The sequence below is a fragment of the Humulus lupulus genome, chromosome 3, assembly GCF_963169125.1.
Source record: "Humulus lupulus chromosome 3, drHumLupu1.1, whole genome shotgun sequence".
Classification (NCBI taxonomy): domain Eukaryota; kingdom Viridiplantae; phylum Streptophyta; class Magnoliopsida; order Rosales; family Cannabaceae; genus Humulus; species Humulus lupulus.
In genome coordinates, this window is record NC_084795.1 from 264,435,319 (window position 1) to 264,453,430 (window position 18,112).

Consider the following 18,112-nt stretch of genomic DNA (forward strand, 5'->3'; position numbering starts at 1 on the left):
AAGATCAGATCAGTGCTTCAAGACATTACAACTAAATACCTCGAAAGTGATATGGTCGAGCTAAGAAAATGCCAGCAGAGGTGTTTTGGGATGAGTTCCACACTTGGTTGAAGGTACTCCTGAAACTGATTCTGAACTAGCGTTGGGCTCTGGCCAAGTTTTTCTTCCTGCCTCTACTGTTCCTGTTTCTTCTCTAGTCTCAATTGATGATCAAGTTATGTAAATAGTTTGACTTAGGTACTAATTTTATTTATCTATTCTTATTAATAGTTGCACTTAAATATCAAATCAATTTTATTTATTTGGTTGGCAAAACTTGTGTTTTTAGTTTTGACTTATTAAAATACACTTTTACAAAAAGTCACATTTTGTAGATTCTCTAAAAATAGCTTATTAAATGTTACTTTTACAATAAGTCACATTTTGTAGGTTCTTTAGAAATAGCTTATTAAAGCTAAAAATAAATTTGATTAAATTATTCAATCAAGCTCTCAAAAGAGTTTTTAAAACTTAATACACATAAAAATACTTTGTAAAAACTATGTCAACCTCGTCCTAAATCAATATTTTTTTTTCTTTAAATTCAAATTGAATTCGAAATCTTTGCTAATATGGTTTCAGGTTGGATATATCAGGTCACACATCCTTGAGTTTCAAAATGTAGTAGCTGTTCATGTGAAAATTAGCATTCGGTGGTTCTCGTATGCTTATGTCTTTTGCCTTCGCCTTCAAATAAATCCAAACTGAGGAAGATAATGGAATTATAAATGTCTTTTAGATATGGTTGTAATATACTATTATCTCTGCACTACCATTGGCAATACATCAAGCACAAACATTACATCATTGATAAATGTTCCTGTAATATGCTCATGTTGTTTTATGTGTTTTTTAACTTGTTCTTACATTTGGTTGCTGTGTTTGAAGCCTGATTATTTGCATAATTTATAGGACAAAAGCAATAAGTTCTTAGTGCGTTCTCTTAATTGTTAGCTTCTGATAAGGGGTGGTTATACTACATCTTTTTATTTTTGAAATTCAACAATCTATTTAATTTAATAATGGAACACTCATAACATTTTGCTATTAAAAGATAAACTTTATTTAAATGTTAATTGATGCCTCCTTGTGGCATTGAAATTTGAAACAGATCTTCAACTCTTGACATGAGGGTGCAATGTGTTGATATTTCTCACTGAGCCCTGTCAGCAGATGTGGTTAATAAATAGTTTCAAGGATGAAAATAACTTATTTAGAAAGCTTTGTAAATAATAGTTTTCTTTGAGTTTGTACCAGCTGAATAGGGATTTTATAATTTATTTTTGGTTGGATAATATAAACATCATGTAAGATATTTTATCATCTACAACTACCACTACCACTAAACATTTGATTCACTTCATAGAAATAAAGATTGCTTGCATAAAAAAACTCAGTCACATACCAATCTCGCCCAATGTTTGAACAGGCTCAAACTACTGACTTAACTTTTAAAATTTCTCTTATAATATTGTCTAATAAATTTATATTTACAAATATGTATATTTATATTAATATTACACATGTTAACTGAATAACAATAACTGCCATCAAACAATGCTACAATGCCATTGAATTTTCATAATATCCATCATCGTCATCTAATACACAAAGTTCAAAGAACAAACAAACAATACGAAAAGAAAGAATAATTGCAATAACAATGAAAACCAAACTGAAAACTTTAATTTTCAATTTTATAAAAAAAAATAAAAGAAGTGAAATTTGATATTTAATATAATATAAGTGTTCATGGCTGAAAATAATAATAATAATAATAATAATAATTAACAGTATATTTTTATCATTGTTTGGGAGAAGACTGAGGCCAAACACTAACACTTTCTTTCTGAACCTTAACATACAATGCCGTCGCCGCCGCCACGAAGTAGATCTGAATCAGCACAATCGAAGGCGTGTGGTAATTTATTACGCTCTTCCCCGTCGCCAGCTCCACCAGCAACAGTGCCGCCAATCCCAATATCGCCACCCGCCCGTTTACCCGCTCGCTGTACGGGCTGAACCCGAAATCCACCTTCACCCGACCCGCCATCGGCTCCTTCAAGGGCACTGGCGGCAGGTAAATCGACGCCGAAGAAGATGACGTGCCTTTCTTCGACTTCCTCGTCTTTCGCATCTCCGCCTTCTTCCCCGTCCCGCTCCGGTATCGGAGTCGGACCTGGCTCAGCCGGTCCTCGAAGTCATCGGATTCGGTCCCGGCTTGCGTCGCGGGCTCGGATGGTTCAGAGGGCGGAGAATCGGAATCGGTGGCTCTGGTTGTGAATGAAAGGAGGGGTTTAAGCGCGCGGGGGGGCTTGGAAGAGGACGACGCGAGTGGGAATGGGTTTGGGAGCTGTAGAGAGGAGGATGGTATAGTCGCCATTTTCAGTGACTCGCTTTCTTCGGATAAGGAACGTAATTATCTCATCTTTCTATCTCTACATATTCTTTTCTTTAAAACAAAAATAATAAAAAATTTATTAATCTTATTTTAAAAAAAAATTAACCCAAGGTGATAAAAAAGAAAAAAAAATTATGGTTTGAGTTGAGTGTCTAAAATAATGAAAAGGATGACAAAAAATAACTACAAGTGTTACAATGTTAAAAAATTGTGTTACAAACAATGCTTTTAAGTGAAAAAAAAATGTATAATATATTAAAAAAATAAAAAAGCAGTTTTGATTAGTGTTTTTCCCAGGGTGTCCCTTGGAATCAGTTAAGCCGATGAATTGTGAAGTGTTGGGTTGAATGGACAAGAGTGTTTTTGGGGTCTCATTATCCATTTCATTTCCACATTCACATTTTTCCCTTCTGCGTTTGCCTTGCATAGAATGCGGTTGTGTTAGTTTCAATGAAATTCATAATCAACCCCATTAACCCTTTCCAACCAAACGAAACACAATCAAAATAATAATGAACAAGAAGGCTTCTGTCTCTAAGGAGCTCAATGCCAAGCACACCAAGGTCTCATTCTTTCCTTATTAACCAATCATCCAATCTTTTTTAATGGATTTCAATGCTTCATTTTCTCTTCTTCTCCTTCTGTATGCAGATTCTTGAAGGTCTTCTGAAGTTGCCAGAAAACCGAGAATGCGCTGACTGTCGAAACAAGTACATTCATAACCCAACTCTTGTGTTGCACGTTCTTCACCTTTGCATCTTCCAATAGTGTTTTATTGCACAGTTTAGTCATCGTCTCATAATAATTTATACTTTTGCATATTTAGTGATTTAGGTTCTTCATTTGAAAGTTTTGCTATATTAGACAATATTTTGCTCTAGAGTTACTAGAGATCCATTGCAAAAATTTCAATTTTCTTGTTGGTTCATTGCCAAACTTCCCCATTTAGAGAATGAAATACTGAAGAAAATTCCAATAGAACAGCTCCTCAGATATCAGTATGGATGCATTTATGTTCGAATTTGCTAAAGGAATTATCAAAGAATGCCTCTTGTAAACAATCACTATAGTTGATTACATGAGTGGAATATTTTGTAAGCTTGACACAAAAAGAAATACTTACTATCATACCCTTTTTTAAAACCTTGACCGTAACATTCCAAATTTTGGAAAAATACTTCTATATTGGAAAGTGTTGCAGAGTTTCCCTTGTTCTATTCTTAACTTTATGTAAACTTTATAACCTACAGATCTAAACATTGTTGTTGTATACTTCTTCAGGGCACCACGATGGGCTAGTGTGAACCTTGGAATATTTATATGCATGCAATGTTCTGGAATTCATCGGAGTCTTGGAGTTCATATTTCAAAGGTGCATTTTCTTCTTTCTAATGATTCTATGTTTCATTTCTTGCAGATGTATAATATAATGGATTATATGCCAATTTGAGTGCAAGACTGCAAGCATTTGTTTAGTTTTTTCAGCAGTAGGAGATTATTTTTAGCTTATGCAATTACAACTTGGAGAAATATAAAGTTTGACTATGATGCATTGCCGTAGTCAAATCATGAATAATCTCAACACTTTTGACAGTTAATTTCAGAAGTATATGATGCCCCAATTCTGTTTGTACAATAAACCAAAAGTTGATTTTATAATATAAAAGTTTATATGTATTTAATTGCACATTGATGTGTGTTTTTCCTATAAGTGAGAATAGAAATTGTAAGAGAAATTGTATTTTCCTTTTCTATATATTTCAATTGGTAAACACAAGCATATTTATTCAGTTTACACACTTAATCTTCTTAATTACAGAATAAACAACAAATCACAAAGATAGCTACAAATCATCTAAATAAGGAAACTAGTAATTTAAAGCTACAATTAAATCATGGTATTTGATTTTCTTAGATTTTCTCTTATCTGTCAATACTCCCCTCAAGCTGGACTATAAATATTGATGAGTCCAAGTTTGTTTACTAGAAAATCAAACACTCGTTCGGATAACCCATTTGTGAGAATATCATCCAACTGTTGATCTGTCTGTACATATTTGATGCTTATAGTTCCTCCATCAATCTTCTCTTTAATAAAGTGACGGTCTACTTCAACATGTTTAGTCCTATCATGATGTATAGGGCTGTGTGCAATACTGATGGTAGACTGATTATCATAATAGAGCTGAATGAGAACTTCATATTCAATCTTCAATTCCCCTAATAGGCATTTGATCCATATTGCTTCGCACACTCCATGGGCCATAGCTTTATACTCGGCTTTTGCACTACTTCTTACAACAACTGTTTGCTTTTTACTCGTCATGTCACCACATTACCCCATACAATTGTGCAATACCTAGATGTAGACTTTCTATCATCAATTGACCTAGCCCAATGTGGATCTGTGAATACTTCAACCTTCCTCTCGGTTGTCTTTATGAAGAAAAGACATTTTCCTGGTGTTTTCTTGAGATACCTAAGAATTATGTATACTGCATTGAGATGTCCTTGACATGGATCATGCATATATTGACTAACCAGACTTACTGCAAATGCAATATTAGGTTTGGTATGTGAGAAATAGATAAGCTTCCCTACTAGTTGTTGGTACCTTTCTTCGTCAACTGAACTTCCTTCAAACATTTTTCTCTTGTCTCTGAGCTCGATTGGAGTTTTGCTGGGTTTACTGTCAAGAATTCCTGTTTCATTTAAGAGATCAAGAGTATACTTTCTTTGAGATACAAAAATTTCTCTTTTGCTCCTAGCAAATTCCATTTCCAGAAAATACCTGAGTGCGCCCAGATACTTGACTTCGAACTCTGTTGCCAACATTTCTTTGATCAGAACCATCTCTTCAGTATGGTTGCGCTAGTGACAATGATATCATCAACATACACAATCAGAGCATGGGAGATTCTTCAAAACCCAGGGGTTAACTCATGTACACTTCTTCTTCCAGTTCTCCATTCAATAATGCATTTTTTACATCAAGTTGATGCAACTCCCAATCCAAGTTGACAGTTAGCGAGATCAATACTCTAATAGTATTGAGTTTGACAACTGAAGCAAAGGTTTCAGTATAGTCAATTTCGTAGGTTTGAGTAAAACCCTTGGCAACTAACTGTGCTTTGTACCTTTCAATAGATCCATTTGCATTGTATTTGACCATGAATACCTATTTGCACCCTATTACTTTCTTTTCAGGTGGTAACTCCACTAGTCTCCAAGTTCCATTCTGCTCAAGTGCTTTTATCTCTTCAAGAACTGCCATCTTCCATTGAGGAGTACCAAGTGCTTCATTGATATTCCTGGGACTCACAAAATCTGACAGACTAGAGGTAAAAACTCTAAATGGAGAAGATAATTTGGCCTAAGAGATGAATTTTGAAATAGGGTGTTGGGTACAAGATCTAGTTCATTTCCTTAATGCAATATGAATATCTAGATTTGACTGAGTGTTTGAAGGAAGTTTACCTGGATCATCTGAGGGAAGTGGTTCTATTACCGAGTCAGGCTCTTGACTATGATAAGAATTCGATACTTGTATATTTCTTTCTCTTCTGGTATACACCCGTATTTCTTTCCGTATGTTTTGATCTTGAGAAGCAGGAGAAGATGGATGATCTTGAGGAGGGGGAGTGATTTCTGGCTCTGAAGGGAATGAAGTGTCTAGGGGTAATTCTAAACCCCACAACCACTGAACTTCTTGCTCGTGATGGATGTGCTCCCCCTGAAGCGAGGTAGGAGTGAGATAAGGAGAATTTTCGAAAAAAGCACATCCCTGGTGAGGGGACAGTAACAACGGTAGCCCTTCTGTGTAGGGTAATGTTCTAGGAATTTTTTTTTTATTGCTCTAGTATCAAGTTTACTCCAGTGTTGGGAGTGCACGTGAACAAAGACAGTGCAGCCAAAAACTTTGACTGGCAGAGTATTGGTGGAAGTGTGAGGGGAGAGAGACTAAAAATGGAGTATGGTGTTTTGAACTGAAGGGGCCTATTGGGGAGGCGATTAATTAGAGAAGTAGCGGTAAGGACAGCGTTTTTATAAGTAAGAATAGAAATTGTATTTCTTCTTTTCTATATATTTCAATTGGTAAACACAAACCTATTTATATAGTTTACACACCTAAGTCTCTTAATTACAGAATAAACAACAAGTCATAAAGATAGCTACAAATCATCTAAATAAGAAAACTACTAATTTACATCTACCATCAAATTGTGAGATTTGATTTTCTTGTGAGTTTCACTTATCTGTCAACAGTAAGATTTGATTGCCTTTCTTCCTTGTAGTCCATGCAGAATATTGTACATAGCATTTAAATACTTGGTAATTTGTTTTCCAGGAAGTTGTAAATTTATTAGTATGATCTAAACATGTTGAGCAGTGACATGTTTATAGATAGGTGGTTCAAAATCAACTGTGAACATAATAGAAATTAATTTAAACACTAGTACAACAATTTTTTTTCCCGCTCATTTGCTTAGTTTGGTGTTTTTTCTTCTTCTTTCTTTCGGAAACAGGTACGGTCTACTACTTTGGATACATGGCTTCCGGAGCAGGTTTCTTTCATGGAATGTAAGAGTTATATGATAAAACCAATTCAGAAAATCATACATACATGTACTTGGATTCTAGCATCATGTCATTGAAATTGATGTTTTGCATTAAACCTTACAACTATTTTCCACTGTTTGTCAAGGTGAAGGGTCAAAGGAAACATTTAATGGTGCTTTCAAATCATTTTGTTTCTTGTTCAGAGAGACATTAATTATATTTACCCACAAACTAATCAATGGTTCATTTTTGTCTTTTCATAGCTATGGGGAATAAGAAGGCAAACAGTTATTGGGAAGCAACAATGCCTTCAGATTTGGACAGAAGTGCCATCACAAAGCTGATTCATGACAAGTATGTGGCTTACTTGAAGCCTATTTTGAGCTTTTACACTGAACATAGAAATGGACTTGTTATTTCTCCCCATTTTTCACTAAATTATTTTAGGAACTAACAGGTACGAAGGAAAAATATGGACTAAGAAGAGAAGTATAAAAGCAACTGCAGAACCAGGTGCATCACAAAGCAATCTCAATATGGTTACCGATAGTCCAAGGAAAGTACGGAGTCTCTCTCTTGAGGAACAAATTCTTACCAAACATACAACACGACCTGCCCTCGCATTGGCAAAACCACGTGCAGTAATGTCATATCTTTTATGTCAAACTATTCTATATTCTTATTGTTCTTCTTGTATAGAACATGTCTTGCCCTATATTCATAAAAAATATCTTTAATCACTTGGTGTATCTGTACACTGAAGAGCATTTGGGTTATTTCAACTTTTGCTAGACTTGTACACTTTCATCATTTTCATTGATTTAGTTTTTATTCATTGTTTAAGCCAAAAGAAAGGGGCAACTTCTAACAAATATGATGCCACCATTGAGTATGGAGGCTTTAGAATGAGACTTTACAGCATTGCAAGTTGACAAATTCTTTGTTAAATTTCATTCCAAATGCATTATACTTGTTGCTAAAAGATGATTCACCTCATTGGTTACTTATTGGAAAATATGACTTGGCATAGTCCTACTAAAACTTCCTGCCTGACAGCCATATCATGCTTCTTTTTTTGATTTCATACATTATATTTCTGTGATTCTTGTCACTGCTTCATCTTTTCTTCTTCTGGTACTTGAAAGAGCTGAGAAATATACTTAAAGAAGATTTCATTTGTTGTATACAGGGCTCTTTAGATATAAATGAGAGTTATACCATTACTTCAACTTTGTCAGAGGGGCTGCCAAAAACTATAGAATGTCAAACCTCCAACACAAAGAGCAATTGTAGCACCACAAACCTCTTCAGCTTACTTTATATCCATGATGTGAAAAAGGATAGTACAGCCGTTGATCCTTCATGCTGGGCAACTTTTGATTGTAAGACCACATTCTTACTTGTATTCTATTTTTTATGATTATTATTGGTTACATTTTGGAGTTTCAAAGTTTTTATCTATTTATTTTAAATTTGCTACTGAATTAGTCAACAATGATCAAGCCAAGCAATACATCTGAAAATTTATGGTGCAGGAGAAACTCTGATCAGAACAAATGCCATGGATATAACATTTAATTAGCTGCTGCAATTAAAATCTCTGTTCAGAGCAAATGTAAAGGACTGTAGCAACAATGCATACCAGCAACAAATTTTAAAAAAGTACTCTCTACGCACCACATAACAAGGTCTGCAGTTTTAATGTGTTGTTGGAAAAATTTCATCTTCTATTCCTTTTTCGGAAGCTTAAGGTGTGTAAAATTCGAATTTAAAAGGGTAGTGTTTTCTAATCAATCTCCACGTCAAATAATGTTGCTCATTATCTTAGGCACTTCCGAAATTTCTTTGTTTCTCATAAATCTGAGGCAATTAAATATTTGGATAAGTCCTACTTTTTCCACATACTTTTTATTCAATGATTTGGAATTTATATGAAAACTGTAGTCACAACTCACACCTGAACAAAAACTACTTGCAAAACATCTTAAAGTTGAAATTGATTGGAAAATCAATGAAATTTTTACTACTAAGGGTATGTTGTTATTCTAATTTAAAAAATTAATTATTGCATTGTTAGAAACAAAGTAAATGAAATTTAATTGTCAAAAGTACCATATTAATTAGTCGTGTTTAACTAATATAAGGGGATATTTGTGTTATCTATTTTACTTTTTGTAAGTGTCAATGTAAACATTTTCTTAAGTTGTATAATCATATTGTTTGTAATTTTTCCTTTTATATTGTTGTGTTCTTTCGAATGGTTGGGATTTCACAAGAAGTAATAATATATATATATTTTACAAGCAAGTTTTTTTGCTTTAATTACAAGTAATATCTTCTGTATATTGTTGCTAATTAGTGGTCTCTTTAGTATTTTTGTTTCTTCCTTCTCTATTGTTTTAAATTTTTAATCATCTTTCTTTGTTCGTAAATTTTGCCAAGGCTTCAAAGAATGAACTTGCATGTTTAGTCTTTCTAATTAACAAGCTTTAAACTGCTCTAAGATCCAAAATTGCCTTTTTGCTAGTCTATCTCTTTCCATTTTTTAGATAGCCATAATTGACATTTCATTTTTCCTATCATCTTGAAGAGTAGATAGAATGTTATATTTTTGAGTCTTTTACTACTGCCAAATAAAATTTCCTAATGCAGTCAAGACATGGTCACAGAGTTGAAAAAATTGAACTTTAAACGTTATCATATTAAGATGAAATGTAGTTGAGAAAATGGAAAATAATTTAAAACTGAAATGTACTTGGGAAATTTGACATGTGCAGTGTCTAATGTCTGGATACCTCAAAGGTTCAAGCTTATTATATCTATGTATTGGAAACTCATGTGATGCTTTACACATGCATATGAGTTCATATATATCTTTGGATATATCATTTGCTTTGCTGATAACTGAGCCATCGTATATAAATGGAGGTCTGAAATATCTTGTAATGCAAAATTGGTAGCAATAACTTTTGGCTTCTGGTTGCTTATGATTGTACCCTTTATTCTTATTTTTATTTCAATACTGGTTATCCTACTAATTATTATGTCTTCTGTAATGGTCACTGTATCTTTTTACTATTTAAAAAAAAAAATCATTGAATTTCCCATCTTCCTAGATTAAGCTTATTAATTTGGTGGTCTTCCAGTGACCCATCCAGTTTTTTTGTGCTAATTAATGCTTTTGCTTTAATTACCTCTTTTTATAAGATCGTTGTTTTTCCAACTTCCCAAAAATTGAGAGACAAAATAGTAATAAACATAAAAGTTAACTAACATAACAACTGTTTTTCCACATTAACAGAAAGCAGAATACAAATTTTCCACATAAGAATCTTACTCAAACATTTCACAATTATTTGTTGTCGTGTCTCAACAGATGTTTATTCAATTAATTTACATTAAATTTATGTTTTTTTATCCAGAAATAATTAACCAATTTAAAATTCAAAATAAAGTAAAATTAAATATTCTTCATAAAAATGTAAAGATAATTAGTGTTTCCACTAGCATTACCTTTGTTAGAGAACAATAATTGATTAATTGTAAACTCCATCACATAATTAATGATCTACTATTTGGCCTACATAATTGTCTAATTAATTAAGAAGGGTTTACCCATTTGCCTCCGAAAACGGAACCAAACATTAAATTCACAAATTATACATTAGGAATATACATTTTTTTTTTTTCAGAAGAATTGTTTTATATATATATATATATATATATTTATTGAGAAATTTTTTTATAGAGCTTTACTTTAAGCTTTACTGGTAGGGCTCTCAGTGTTTATAACCCGTGAACAGTTTTCGGCGCGATTTTTTTTTATGACCGTGTATATTGTAGCTATTTAGAGCATCCTGGAAATTTTCAGAAAATTCTGAATAATTTGCAGTACCGAAAACTAGGTTCAAATATGTTGTTGCACGCGTGGCTAAATTTTTTTTATACGTGTGGAAAACAACATGTTTGAACCTAGTTTTCGGTACTGTAAACTATTCGGAATTTTCTGAAAATTTGCAGGATGCTCTAAATAGCTACAATATACACGGTCATAAAAAAGTCGCGCCGAAAACTGTTTACAGGTCGAGAAACACTGAAAGTCCTACTAATAAGATTTAAAATGAAACCCCTATAAAAAAAAAATTCTCATAATAAATATATTTAAGTTTTAATAAAAAGATGTCCCCACACAATAACAGAGGGGAAAAAAATAAGCCAAATGAAGTATTAGTAGCATAATAATGTTTGTCAATACTATTAAGAAAAATCTAACCAAATTAGTCTTATTGGATTGTTAATTGACTCCCTGAAAACCTCCTAATATTATCTACAGGCACAAAACTATGTAAGGGCAAGTGGTTGGGGGGGGGGGGGACTTAAACCTCCATTTAATTTTTAATTTTTTTAGTAAATTTTATATTTTTATTATAAAAAAAAAATCTCAAATTCAAGAAAATTATAATTAGCTCTCCTAAAACTAAAAAAAGTTTCTAAATTTAAGAAAATTAGGTCTTTTATTATAAATTATGGTAAATCACATAAAAACCAGGAGACACGTACCCCTATATTTTTTTTAAAAACATTTGTGTTTTATATATAATGCTTATTAATAGTCAAGACAATTTTTCTTTCTCTTTCTCAATATACATTATTTTATAGATTATACAATTGCAATCTTTCAAAGTAATTAATTCTATGCTATAGTTACACTACCTCTCTTTAAATAGTTGTTTATGTTGCTAAATAATGCATGGATATTTCTTTTGAGATCTTTGGTTATGTAGTATGCTACTATATAATTTGACCATATGTTTTGTGCTGTTTCATTTTGCCGAAAAAATTATATAGTGCCCTTCTCCGTACAAGTTTTGGCTCTTACACTGGTCCTACCTACGTGAAAAATAAAAAGGTAAATCAAAGCCACATATAAGTGACTAAAGTCCTCCCCTAATTTTTAAAAATAGTATTCTTATTACTCAAGTTCAAAAAAATATGAATAATTAATCACATTAGTCTTCAAAAAAAAATTCCTGTATATTTATAACATTATCTAACTAATGTCTCTATTATTTATACATCCAAATGAATTGAATGATCCTTAACTAATTGAACATCTATTAATTATAATAATGCAACTTTTATTTGATGAAAGAGGCAGCGCTATATACTATATAGCAAGAGGAACATACATGGAACCTTAACATCCAATGTGAGGAAGAAGTTGGTACCTTAATATATAAATATATATGTATATATAGATATATTAATGTACAAACGACCTTTTTTCATTTGAATAAAAGTATGGGTCTTGAAAAAACTAAGTGGGGTTTTCTCCGAAAATTTTCTATGGTAGGTGGGTGGAGGAAGAAGATTTGATAATTCGTTTTCAAAAGTGATTATATCTTAATTTTGATATATATCTTCATAAAAGATAATAATATATATTGGGGGTCCTCATCCAACAAAATCATGTGCACATGGCTTGAGTACTCAGACTGATTAAACTAATCTCTCAATACTAATATATAAATGTATCTTTCTCATAAGTCTATATAGTATACACATATATAATTATATTTATATATGTGATGTAGACGCTTTAGCTCATTATTCAATCAAATTGAAAAGAACTAGAACACTATATAAATGGTACACCTAACATTGTATTTATTATTCCTTTATCTACACAAGCCAATTCTCTTACTTATAGTCATAGATGAATTTGGATTCATTCGTTGCGCTTTTTCAAATATTAATGAGTTATAACATTTATATTAATGCGTTTGAATGCGAGGTGATGGTGATGATCAAGACAAAATTTATAATTAAGACTAAACATATATATATATATATATTTACTAGGTAAAAATAAGGTGAAAATTGTTTAATTTTAAAATTATAAACATATTTATTTAAACATGTATTTATATTTATTATTTTTTAATTATCATATAAATTTTAAATAAATAAATAATATCATAAAATAAATAAAATATATTTAATATAATGTATAACATAAATATATTTAAAAAATTAGGGTAAAATATTGTCTATAATTTTAATAAAAATATAATATAATGAATTACACTTATATAATATATATAAATATTTATATCAATAATGTCTACATATATGACATTTAAACATAATATTAACATAGATATATATTTACATGACTACATAACATATATATAAATTACAATAATATTTAAAAAGAAAATAATAATAGAATAAAATAAAAATATAAAAAGTCATAGTGTAAAGTTGTATACATGCATCAACTATTTTTAGTTTCTAATGTATCTCACAGTGTCCTTTGGTGAATTTGATAAAGAAAAATAGCTCCAATCCCTTGATATAAAATAAAGTATCACACAAATTTATAAGATAAAAAAATGATATGAATGGCTTTATTATCTTCAAATAAATATGATTTAATTATTTAAATTATCATAAAATATCTTTAAAATATCTTATTTTAATTAATTAATTTTTGTTTAAGTTTATGTTTCTTCTAGTTTTTGAATTTGACAGTGACAACAAGAGAATATATATTATATATTTAATATAATATTAATATTATACATAGATTTTAAATTTAAGTTTGTTGCTTGTTTTTTAAAAGAAGTTTGTTTCTAGTTGATAATAGATTATATTATGTTATATGTTTAATATGATATTATTCTAATACGTGAAGTTTAAGTTTAATTAAATTTTATTTAAGTTGTATAACGTATGATTTTATTATCTTTAAATAGTTTATCATTGTAAAACATCTCAAAAATATCCTATTTTAATTTGTTTAATTATTTATTTATTTAAGTTTAAATCATATTTATAATCTACTGTTAAATATAAGAATATTCTGTTAGAGTTAACGGAAAAAAATAAAAAACCGTTAAAATTAAGAATTTTCGTTATCTACACATTTATTATATACAAGAGATATATTTTAAGAGCAACTTTATTACACTAAAAAATAGATGGAAAAAATTCATCTATTTAAAAGTTTATTGTCTAGCTAAAAAATGCTAAATAATTTCTAGATTACTAAAACAAATGCGAACAACGAGAAAAAATGCTCTTAAAAAGTTAAACAATAAAAATACACACGAAATCCAAAAAAAAAAAAAAGAGCCTAAATCACTTGTTAGACTAGACAAATTCATCATTAAGTATGGATCTAACAATGTATAAATCATAAAACAATGCACAAAAGAAAGCTTAAAAACAAAAGGAAAAATAGACAATTGCACAGCAGGATTTATACTGGTTCAAAGACTAGTTTCCTAGTCTTCTACATCCAATTTTCGAAACACCATCATGGAGGCCTTTATTGATCATCAATGGAGGAAGAATACAGTTGTGGCTCACAAACAAGCTCTCAAACTCAGTTTAAATCTCTCACACACACCCGATCATTTCACTGTCAAAACAGTAGTGAAATTGCTCTATACAGTAGCCCGAAACCCCACACTCTTTCTCAACTCTCTTCTCTCACTTTCTTGATCTTCTCTTTAGCTCAATCTTGGAGCTTCTCACTCTTACTCTGTCATTTAAAATCGTGTCTTGTAACAACCTTAAACTTGTATATATAGACAAACATTATGTAATGACCCAACTATTTCTAAGATTTGGACCATTAAAACTACTAGACATAGCTACTACTTTTGGAGAAAACATACATGAGAAATAATCATTACTTTATTAAAACTCCAAAATAAATATTGTATTAATAACATAAAATTATAAATTTAAAATGTAATATGGCATGGGTACCCATTGTTTATAAAACATAAAACATAACTTTAAAACAATTGTTCAAAAACTAAATGCGGAATTACAAAAGAACATAAAAAAAACCTAATAAATAAACGTCATCTTCGATCGACACGCAGTCCATTGAATCCCTTCTTCCTTAACACACAAGCCAATCTGCCAAGAATCCTTCCGCCTCCATATCTATTTTCCTGCATCACACTAAAAATAAAGGAGTGAGTCTAATGCCCATCAAGAAAAATCTACTAACAATCATATAACATAAATCATAAGCATAAAACTATATCATAAACATATACTGTAAAACGTATGACTATAACAACATTTATCATATAGGACTATAACAATAACGACCATCATAAATTATTGGGGCTTGTTAGCTAAGCAAGTCATATGTCCATAAATTTGTGGGGCTTGCTAGCTAAGCAAGTCATGTACCCAATATAACTTCTTGGGGCTTCCTTATCTAAGCAAGTCATATGTCCAATCATTCATTCTTGGGGCTTGTTATCTTAACAAGTCATATGTCCAATCATAGATACTCGGGGTTTGCTTATTTAAGGAAGTCATGTGTCCAAGCGACTGAAAACATATTCTATATACATATCATAACATAAACATAACATAACATATAAGCACATAAAATCTATCTTATTTCTTTACCAAAACCGGGATATTTGAGAACAAGAGCGGGACTAGAACACTCCTAAAACCAAAAGTAAGAATTGTGAGTTTCTAAAGAAAAGAGATGAAAAGAAACTAAACCATCAAAGAAGAAACTTACTGAGAAGAAACTTAAATCAAAGAACTTAAACACCTAACCACAAAACCATAAACAAAAGTTAGGATCTAAAGGAAACTTAAGGAAAACTAAGGAATCATAAAAAAAAATAGAACTTATGAATAATATTACCTTGGATGAACTAGAACCGATCTACACTTCAATATCAAAATCACACTTTATCTCACTACCCAAGTGTTTATAAAGCTTTAAGATAATAAGGCTTTTATCCCAAAACCCAAGTGTATCTCTCTATAGAAACCCTAGCAGCTTGAAGGCTCTGAACACAGCTTGAAGAATGAAGAAAAATGGCTGAGTACTTGTAATGACCCAACTACTCTAGACTTTGGATCATTAACGACAACTATACATAGACACTACTCTTTAATAAAACTTACAAGTGAAATAATCATTACTTCATTAAAAACTTGTAAAAACAAATGTTTAACTACATAAAACTTAAAGTGGGATATGGGATCCCATTGTTTTTAAAAGAAAAACATAACATAATTTTAAATAAATGGATTACATAGTAAAGTGCGGAAAATACATATAAAACCATAGTTAAAGAAACTTCATCCTCAATCGAACTCTCGGCCCTTTGATTCCATTCTGCCTCAATACACATTCCCAAGCTTCCAAGAACCTTTCCCGCCACCAAAGCTATTTTCCTGCACATATAAACATAAATGAGTGAGCCTAATGCCCAACATGGAAAACCTAACACGTAAACCATATGCATAAAATTCATAATGCAACATAAAACATATCATAAACATATATCACATATACTATAATGGCCATTATTACTTGGGGTCCCATAAACAAACAAGTCATATGCCCATTAGATTTGTGGGGCTTGCTAGCTAAGCAAGTCATATGCCCATAAATTTATTGGGGCTTGTTAGTTATACAGGTCATATGCCCAAGTCTACAAACATACATAACATCACATAAATCATAGGTTAATCATAACACATACATTATAAGATAACACATAACATAACATATAGAATCCTATCCTATTTTCCTTACCAAAAGATACCGGGATATGAGAACAGATTTGGGACTTTGGAACACTCCTAAAAACCATAAATGGAAGGGTGAGTATACTAAAGAGAATGAGATGAAAAGAATGGACGAACTATACCATCAAAAATATACTTACCAAAAACCTTATGTTCAAGATCTTAGATTTCCTATCCAAGAATAAAGAATAAAGTTAGGGTGCTGAATAGAAAACTATAAGATCTTAAAGAAAAATAATACCAAATGAACTAGAGTTTGGAATACCTTGAATGCTTCTATGACCAATCTAAACCTTGAACCAAAATGTGTTATAAACCTTACTTCCCAAGTGTTTGGTAAGCTTATAATTACCACCCAAGTGTTTACACTCTCAAAAATAACCTAGTAGCTTGCAGCCTCTGAACTTAGCTTGACGAATGAATAAATGGCTGGGTACTAGGTCCTATTTATAGAGTTCAAGAATGAAAAGATCTTCATTTAACTTGAATAAAAATAATGGCTTTTTAAGTGAAAAATATTTGAATTATCGTTCAGCAGAGGCTAAAGACTCAGTCAGAAAGATGCTGGACTTATCAAGAGGTTAAAGATTGAAATGAGAACTTTTTCAAAAACATTCAAAAATATGCTAAGGGAGCCGATATATCGCCCCTTGTAGGCGATATATCGCCTGGGCCAGCCTGCCCGAGGCTCGTCGAGGTGCTCGTGCGAAGTTACGTGTTTTTCGTATCCCCGTACTGTGATATATCGCCCCCATAGCTGCGATATATCAGCATACGCTGAATATTTAAACATGAAATTGCACATTTTAAGCTTAATTTGAATTGTGTAAACAGCCTTGACTAAGTCCCCTAACGTTTTCAAAGCTGTTGACAGACCCTAGGATATTCAAATATTACTCTTAATAAACTTATTCCTCAAAAATACTTAATTGTCATTAAACATACACATGACAAATGTTACTTTCTTATTGGGTCTATCTAAACCTTATAATATAATAAATATCACCATCAATATCAATCATATTAATCAAACCTTAGGTTAAAATTAATATTTTTAAACTATAGGTTAAACTTAGAAAATCTACAAGTGTTACTATGAGTGTCCAAATAAATCCCGGTCTGAACCATAATCCACAGTCATAAAAATACTACTACTATTACTATTATACTACTATATAACTAGCTAAGTAAAGTTCTTGGACTCTACAGTACTAGGTCCTATTTATAGAGTTTGAGCCTATTAAAAAAATACTTAAATCCTTAAATAAACATGATTATGACAAGTGGCATGCTCTTAATGGTTCTGGAAGGTTCTAGAGTTTCTAGATCTTTCTTTTATTTAAAAAAATACTTAAATCTTTAAATAAACATGATTATGACAAGTGTTATGCTCTTAATGGTTATGGAAGGTTATAGAGCTTCTAGATCTTTCTTTTATTTAAAAAAAATACTTAAATCCTTAGAAAAATATGATTATGACAAGTGGCATGCTCTTAATGGTTCTAGAAGGTTCTAGAGCTTCTA

General features: G+C 31.2%; 2 protein-coding genes across 3 annotated transcripts; one reads left to right on the forward strand and one right to left on the reverse strand.

The window, feature by feature from the left end:
- Nucleotides 1-1,584: 1,584 nt before the first annotated feature.
- LOC133824006 (uncharacterized) lies at nucleotides 1,585-2,479 on the reverse strand. The gene has a single exon (XM_062256867.1). The coding sequence runs from the start codon at nucleotides 2,420-2,422 to the stop codon at nucleotides 1,844-1,846; it is 579 nt and encodes a 192-aa protein (XP_062112851.1). The 5' UTR covers nucleotides 2,423-2,479; the 3' UTR covers nucleotides 1,585-1,843.
- A 135-nt stretch (nucleotides 2,480-2,614) lies between these two features.
- LOC133824005 (probable ADP-ribosylation factor GTPase-activating protein AGD15) lies at nucleotides 2,615-9,207 on the forward strand. 2 transcript variants are annotated; one of them, XM_062256865.1, is made up of 8 exons: nucleotides 2,615-3,003; nucleotides 3,092-3,150; nucleotides 3,722-3,812; nucleotides 6,967-7,021; nucleotides 7,264-7,354; nucleotides 7,458-7,641; nucleotides 8,190-8,382; nucleotides 8,536-9,207. In XM_062256865.1, coding segments are annotated over exons 1-8 (726 nt in total). In that variant the 5' UTR covers nucleotides 2,615-2,952; the 3' UTR covers nucleotides 8,538-9,207. The 2 variants fall into 2 exon arrangements, with proteins under 2 accessions (XP_062112849.1, XP_062112850.1); XM_062256866.1 differs by lacking the exons at nucleotides 8,190-8,382; nucleotides 8,536-9,207 and having other exon boundaries at nucleotides 7,448-7,538.
- Nucleotides 9,208-18,112: the final 8,905 nt, after the last annotated feature.